Source organism: Schistocerca serialis, chromosome 5, assembly GCF_023864345.2.
Source record: "Schistocerca serialis cubense isolate TAMUIC-IGC-003099 chromosome 5, iqSchSeri2.2, whole genome shotgun sequence".
Lineage (NCBI taxonomy): Eukaryota > Metazoa > Arthropoda > Insecta > Orthoptera > Acrididae > Schistocerca > Schistocerca serialis.
In genome coordinates, this window is record NC_064642.1 from 737,602,668 (window position 1) to 737,611,013 (window position 8,346).

General features: G+C 42.9%; 1 protein-coding gene across 1 annotated transcript in view; it reads left to right on the forward strand.

The window, feature by feature from the left end:
• LOC126481395 (RNA-binding protein Raly-like) overlaps positions 1–2,906 on the forward strand; it is a 999,983-nt gene extending 997,077 nt beyond the window's left edge. Inside the window, exon 10 of the mRNA XM_050105125.1 lies at positions 1,132–2,906. Coding sequence (XP_049961082.1) covers positions 1,132–1,215 — 84 coding nt within the window. The 3' untranslated portion in view covers positions 1,216–2,906. The remainder of the gene's footprint in view (positions 1–1,131) is intronic.
• The last annotated feature ends 5,440 nt before the right edge of the window (positions 2,907–8,346 follow it).

The following is an 8,346-nucleotide window of genomic DNA, read 5'->3' on the forward strand; positions in this document are numbered from 1 at the left end:
TGCCCGTCGACCTGGGACCGGACCGCAGCGACGCATGGATGCACGCCAAGACCGTAGGATCCTACGCAGTGCCGTAGGGGACCGCACCGCCACTTCCCAGCAAATTAGGGACACTGTTGCTCCTGGGGTATCGGCGAGGACCATTCGCAACCGTCTCCATGAAGCTGGGCTACGGTCCCGCACACCGTTAGGCCGTCTTCCGCTCACGCCCCAACATCGTGCAGCCCGCCTCCAGTAGTGTCGCGACAGGCGTGAATGGAGGGACGAATGGAGACGTGTCGTCTTCAGCGATGGGAGTCGCTTCTGCCTTGGTGCCAATGATGGTCGTATGCGTGTTTGGCGCCGTGCAGGTGAGCGCCACAATCAGGACTGCATACGACCGAGGCACACAGGGCCAACACCCGGCATCATGGTGTGGGGAGCGATCTCCTACACTGGCCGTACACCACTGGTGATCGTCGAGAGGACACTGAATAGTGCACGGTACATCCAAACCGTCATCGAACCCATCGTTCTACCATTCCTAGACCGGCAAGGGAACTTGCTGTTCCAACAGGACAATGCACGTCCGCATGTATCCCGTGCCACCCAACGTGCTCTAGAAGGTGTAAGTCAACTACCCTGGCCAGCAAGATCTCCGGATCTGTCCCCCATTGAGCATGTTTGGGACTGGATGAAGCGTCGTCTCACGCGGTCTGCACGTCCAGCACGAACGCTGGTCCAACTGAGGCGCCAGGTGGAAATGGCATGGCTAGCCGTTCCACAGGACTACATCCAGCATCTCTACGATCGTCTCCACGGGAGAATAGCAGCCTGCATTGCTGCGAAAGGTGGATATACACTGTACTAGTGCCGACATTGTGCATGCTCTGTTGCCTGTGTCTATGTGCCTGTGGTTCTGTCAGTGTGATCATGTGATGTATCTGACCCCAGGAATGTGTCAATAAGGTTTCCCCTTCCTGGGACAATGAATTCACGGTGTTCTTATTTCAATTTCCAGGAGTGTATTTCTAAAGTAAAGTTGTAAGCGACTCGGTGCAGCTCCATAGTTTTATGTTAACTCTGCAGCCTGGCACTGTGCTCATCCTTCGTAGCCACCGGCTGACGTCACGTTTTTCCTCGCCTGTGCAGGAGCAGACTCCGGCGACGCGCGGCCCGGCGCAGCTGGTGCTGAAGGCGCTGACCAACGGCGAGATCGGCGCCGTGGACTCATGATGGGACGCGCCTCCGCTCTCCGGCCAGCGCCTGGGTCCTCCAGCGTAGGCGGCCCGGAAGTCGCTGGAACGACCTGCCTGGAGGCCGCTGGAAGCAAGGGGCGGGACGGCCTCTGCCCCGCCTGCCTCACCCCGCCACCCACACGCCCCTCTTCACGTTAACACGAGTCGTAGCCGAGAGCAGTACTCGTTCTCCCCCACACCCCCGTTACTTTTCCACGCCGAATCTTCCGAAGGAACTCATAACCTTTACAAGCAATTCGAGAAGTTTCGGGCGTGATTCTTTCTTCCACCCGAACGCTCCTGTTGCGCTGTCCGAGTGTATTTTGCTACGTTTCTTCTTGCTTGTGCGGAGATGGGACTTACGAAAAATGTCCCAAGTCACTAATGTGTCCAGAACGTTCGAGAGGTGCATTTATCTTGTTTTGGATTCGTCAAAGTAGAAAAGTGTTCTGACAGAGAGACTGTGTGTTAAATTTTCCATTTTTCCGTTTCAAAAACAACGTGGTAATGAAATATTCTAGTGTTATGTAATCTCAAAGAATATGACTTTAAAAAAGAAAAAAAACCATAACCTGTCTCGTATGTATTTGTTGTACAGTCAGCGGAAGTAAGTGTACACCATGTCCTTCGTGACTGGATACCAATGCTTCGTACATCATTAATACAGCATGTGTATCAAACATGGTGGTGTGTCAGAATCAGACATCTATGACTTTACTGAAACTTAGTGACCACCCGCTTATCCAGTCGGCTGCCAGAGATTTCGATTAACAAAAAGAGAGTTAGGATTTTAATAAACCAGTCCAAGAACAAAATCGAGGTGTAAGTATTATGATAAGTGATGAGTGTTTTTTGCGGTAATATATGGAAACACTTGAGGTTTGAAAGTCCCTACATTGTTTACACGTTAACGGTTTTACTTCCGTCTGAGTTACAGATCGAATGATGTACGTTCGTGTGATCAGAAAGATGTGGACAATCTAAAATGGAATTCTGGTAAAACGTGCGACAACGTTTAACAGTACACTGAGTAAGCTGCTTTTAAATATTGAAATAGCTGCTGTCTAAAATACAAAACTCCCCTCAGAACAATGGTGTTGAAACAGGAGACTCAATAGAAGTTGACAGGGGGCGAGTGTAGCCGCTTTGACTGGGGGCTTCATTAACTTGCTTGGAAAGAAATGGAAAGAATGCCTCAGGATGGGACACAAGTTCTTTAGGCAGACAGCAACGTCGTGTTTGCTTCTATCATGAAAGGATGAATTTGTTCAGAGAGTCTGACGTCACATTATTGTGTGACTAGTTCAAGCACAGGCTTCATTTAAATATTGTGTTAAAAGTGTCTAACATGTGGGTAGAAAGAAGAACTTAGCTAGAATTACTAGATGAGTGAATCCAGCAAGGTTGAAAGCACCATAAACTGAGATTATGTACTAAGAAATCACAGATATGAAATATCTAACGGTATTTTTTTGTGCTTTGGTGAGGGACATGTGTTTTCGATTGGTTACTCTAGAAAACCGAAGAAGAGAACATGTGCTAAGTGTATGATACTGAGAACATTGCAGTTTATACTCATACTGTAAGAGAATGACTCACAGTAAAAAAAAAAAAGAGTGGTAGTTTCATATCAACTGTAAAACTGGTCTAATATTTTTATGGTCAGATGTAACTTGTTCAATTCGGTAAGGGTGACCGTAAAGGCGATTCTGTTTCCAGGTACTTTAGTCAGTGAATTATACATAACAAAAACCCAGTAAAATCTGAACACAATGTATTTGTGAGTTGCTGAAATGGAAAACTTTTACATATTGATGGAAGTCACGTTCTGAAAACGTTTTCGCTGAGTAACAAGGTACATATGTTTGCGACGCTATTTTAGGACGAAAGAAATAATCCTGCACAGCTATTTTCAGTCTTTACATGCCCTTCCGTTGTCTGGAACCACAACAAAACAAGGCAAGCGCCTTGCTTCTTTTAAATCTTCCTAAATCATTCGACTCTAAATCGGACCCCATGCAATTACGGCAAGAAAATGTTATTTTTCTAGAGAAATATGGGACCTATGTAAAAATTTCATAACTTGTTGAACGTTATTTTACTTATCGTTTAAGCTGAACATCAAAGACATGATGCCACACAGACGGGTCGAAGCCATATCAGAAAATGATGCAGAGATTATTGTAGAAAATTATAGTTTAAGATCGTTGTAAATAAATTTTGTGAGAATTTTCCCAGTTCGTATATTCATTAAGTTAGGAACTATGAAGAATTTTATCGCTACGTCTTACGTTGTGGTTAAATGACATTTTAATTATGAGCAACAAGAAAAACTCCAGATCTGTGAAAGTACGTGGTTTTAAGTGAACAAACGTAGAAAACAGTATTTTACTTTCCGAAAGAAGAAAGAAAATTTACGAATCTGATTCGCTTCGTGTAGTGTTCCCATGTGTGTTTCTATTTCTATGTAGCTGCATTTGTAATAGAGAGCTGATGTATAAAAATAAAGCATTTCGTTTAGAAACTTGTACTGACTTTTTATGCACCTTACTGCACCACAGTTACATGGTTACACAGAATAGATATACAATTACTACAGATATGTCATTACACACGAAATGTACGATCCGCTGCAGTTACTTATGTTCATTTGTAATTTTAGCAACCTTCCATCGTATTTTGGTCAGTGTGCCTAGCTGAGAAGTGGTCGGTTTGGGCAGTAAAGGGACCAAACTTGACAAGTGGTCTATTAACGAACTGATTTGAAAACGAATCCACTCACACATGGAAAAAATTGTGTATTATATAATAAAAATAGTGTTTAGAAAAACTTATCCTATAAAGAGTAAATATTCCATGCAAGAACCCTCTTGCATCTCATGAAAGGTAAGGTCGCTAAGGGGATAAACTACAGTGAAGCAGACACACTGATAACTTTACAGCTTGTAGACCGGTAGCTACACAACGTTACTAGTACCAGCCGACGTAGGGCAAGATCAGTCTTGGTTCCGGAGAAAAATAGCGACACGCGAGGCAATAATGTCACCATGACTTTTCTTAGAACAGATAATGAAGGAAGGCCAACTTACATTTTTAGCTCTTACTGAGTTACAGACACTTTGAAATTCTGAAAGTGATGTGTGTAAAATACAGGCAGCGAAAGGTTTTGTACAACTTTTACAGAAACCGGGATCGAAGGACATGAAGAGAGTAAGATAGGGTTGTACTCTAGTCCCGATCTTGCTCAATTTCTAGACTGAGCTAGTGCTAACGAAAACTGAGGTGGAAGTGGGACAACACATTAAAGCTCTGAGAGAAAACTAAAAAGTTGAGGTTTGCCGATCACATCAGTAATTCCGTCGGAGACGGTGAGGGATTGGATAGGATGGATATTGTCTTGTTAGCTGAAAGTCAACAGAAGTAGAACAAGTATGTCAGACAGAAATCGGAATAAAGCATGAGATACTGACGAAAGTAGATCAATGAAAACCTTGAATAAGTTTTGCTGTTTCAGGAGCAGAACAACTGCTGATGGCCGTAGCTGAGACGGAGTAAAAGTAGGATGCGTAACAAGTACAGTGTCTCACGCAAACACAAATTTGTTACTGCAAAATATGAATTTAAATGTTATAAATCCTTGTTTGATGGTGTATTTGTGGGATATAACCTTACACATAAGTAAAGTGTGGATAATAATCATCACAGACAAGAAGGGAACTGTAACGTTCGAAATGTGTTGCTGAAGAAGAATGCTGAAGATTAACGGGTATATCGACCAACTGTTATCGATTAAATCGAATCGCGTAGGTAAGTGTTTCCCACTTTGACATAACGAAGAGTCGGTTTATATGGCACATCCTCAGGCTTCAATAAATTATTATTTTGGTAGTGGAAGGAACTATGTGTGTGCGTGCGTGCACGTGCGCATGTTTGTGTGTGTGTGTGTGTGTGTGTGTGTGTGTGTGTGTGTGTGTGTGTGTGTGTTTTGGGGGCGGAGGGGGAGAGACTAACAATGTAGTGTCTGTAACAACACCACCATCGGTTGTAAATGCGTGGGGGGGTTAGAAACGGGCTGAAAAGCTGTTGCAGGGCAAGCTATGCTGAGAAATAACTGTTAAGTAAAAAATTCGGAACATTGCGGCGAGTTAATTTGCATTGAAGTTAGCCAATTAGGCAGTTGCGCCCGGAAATTCAAGCTGCCCGCCATATACAGTTAGTGTCTGATCTTCTCATAGTGTACGATAGCGCACAAGACTGCTCAGTCTTCGTTCGGGATGACCCTTACTACCGCCCCTTTTCCAATTTTTGTTTCGCTCTCTTGTACGGTTTTAGGTAACTAAACGAAGAACAAATTTGGCGACACTGTCTCTGGCGGACCGCTTGATATAAGGACTGTTCAAATAATTACGGAACACTCGTAATTTCGCACCAGTGGTATGTTGTTGCGATTGGCATCCTTGCGCACGCCTGTGCTTAGTGTGCATGTGCCAGAAGTTCCATTGTTGTATGCCGGTTAATTATTGTTCAGTGCTGCACCGAGCAGAGCGTTGTATCGCACAGTTTCCGAATGTAGATATAGGAGAGTTAGGGGAGCAACGCGTCTGAATTAAATTTTGTGTGAAACTCAAGAAAACCGGCCGTACTCCGTGTTAAGAATGGGTCACACGGTTTAAAAATGGCGCACAACTACCTGATTGGCCAGCTCCAATACTAATAAACCGGAAACGTCGCAACATATCGTTTTTTTTTTCTTAACAATTATTTCTCAGAAGAATGCACCCTGTGAGACCCTTCACTTTTCAAAATTTCTCAGCAATAATTTTGTATGATTAAAGGAGCACATAGGCTTCGAAACCGATCTCATACAATAATGTCACACCAGTAACTATAGCTGAAGGACAAGTTATTAGTTCTCTACGATAAGGAGCTCAAATTGCACATAGTCCACTAAAATGAATGAAAGACGAACGAGTCAGTCACTTCTTCTCGTGAGACAGTAACTGCGGAAGCATTCGTCGTCCACCTTCAGTGAGTTCGATTTATCAGGATACCAGGTAGTATCGCTTCGATTATCGATCATACAGTTTTCCAGTCAGTGTTGACTCTTTCTTCTGACGTGTTATATTCTTACTATTCTTATGTGCGCATCAAGAACTAATATTCGTTAAGGAACAACATTAGTAAACTGTCACCAAACGCCAGTTAGAAGTTGCCTATCTGGTAGCTTCTAGGGAGAAAAACTGATTTAACTAATTTATATAATTAGTGATAGAAACTAACGGTTTAAATGCAGTCACAATCTAATAATTAATAGGCCTAATCTTATGTTAAAGGTTTAACACAATGAGTCTAGTATTTAAGTTAGAAGCTGTGTATACGTTTTGAGGCAGCTTGTCTCACTCGCGTAACTTGTCAAGACCATATACAGTGTACCAGTGATTCAGAATTTGATCGATTGGCGACTTAATGACAAACTCTACAAATAATTTCAAACATTTTGGAAACTTTTTCTCAGTGAAGGCCCTATGAAATAAAAAGTCTGTCGCTTACTTTATGTTCACTGTTCGTGCCATAATACTTTAGTACGAGGCACAATGTTTTAATTTATTATTTCTTTCCTACTAAATCTACTCTCAATACAATGTGCAACCAGTTTCAGCATATAGCACTGAATGTACCTGCGAAATCATGTGATTTGGGACACACATCTACATTAAATCTACATCCATACTGACGGTGTGTGGCGGAGAGTACCTCTATCAGTTATCACATCTATTCCAGTCTCGTATTGTTCGTGGAAAGAAAGATTGTTTGTATGCCTCGGTGTGGACTCTAATCTCTCTTATTTATTCTCATGATCTCTTCCCGAGATATAACGAGGAGGGAGCAATATACTGCTTGACTCCGCGGGTGAAGGTATGTTCTCGAAACTTCAACAAAAGCCCGTACCGAGCTACTGTGCGTCTCTCTTGCAGAGTCTTCCACTGGAGTTCATCTGTCATCTCCGTAACGCTTTCGCGATTACCAAATGATCCTGTAACGAAGCCCGCTGCTCTCCTTTGGATCTTCTCTATCTCTTCTATCAATCCTAACTGATACGATTCCCACACCGGTGAGCAGTATTCAAGCAGTGGGTGAACAAGTGTACTGTAATCTACTTCCTTTGTGTTCGTACTGCATTTCCTTAGGATTCTTCCAATGAATCTCAGTCTGGCATCTGCTTTACCGACGATTAATTTTATATGGTCATTCCATTTTAAATCACTCCTAATCCCTACTCCCAGATAATTTATGGAATTAACTGCTTCCAGTTACTGACCGGCTATATTATATCTAAATGATAAAAGATCTTTCTTTCTATGTATTCGCAGCACATTACACTTGTCTACATTGAGAATCAATTGCCATTCCCTGCACCATGCGTCAATTCGTTGCAGATCCTCCTGCATTTGAGTACAATTTTCCACTGTTACAACCTCTCGATATACCACTGTATCATCCGCATAAAGCCTCAATGAGCTTCCGATGTTATCCAGAAGGTCATTTATATATTTTGTGAATAGCAACGGTCCTACGAGACTCCCCTGCGACACACCTGAAATCACTTTTACTTCGGAAGACTTCTCTGCCTTGAGAATGACATGCTGCATTCTGTCACCTAGGAACTCTTCAATCCATCCATTCACACAATTGGTCTGATAATCCATATTCTCTTACTTTGTCCATTAAACGACTGTGGGGAACTATATAAAACGCCTTGCGGAAGTCAAGAAACACGGCATCTACCTGTGAACCCGTGTCTATGGCCCTCTGAGTCTCGTGGACGAATAGCGCGATCTGGGTTTCACACGGTCCTATTTTTCGAAACCCATGCTGATTCCTACAGAGGAGATTTCTAGTCTTCAGAAAAGTCATTATACTCGAACATAATGCGTGTACCAAAATTCTACAACTGATCGACGTTAGAGATATAGGTCTATAGTTCTGCACATCAGTTCGACGTCCCTTCTTGGAAACGGGGATGACCTGTGGTCTTCTCCAATCTTTTGGAACGCTATGCTCTTCTAGAGACCTACGGTACACCACTGCAAGAAGGGGGGCAAGTTCCTTTGCGTACTCTGTGTAAAAT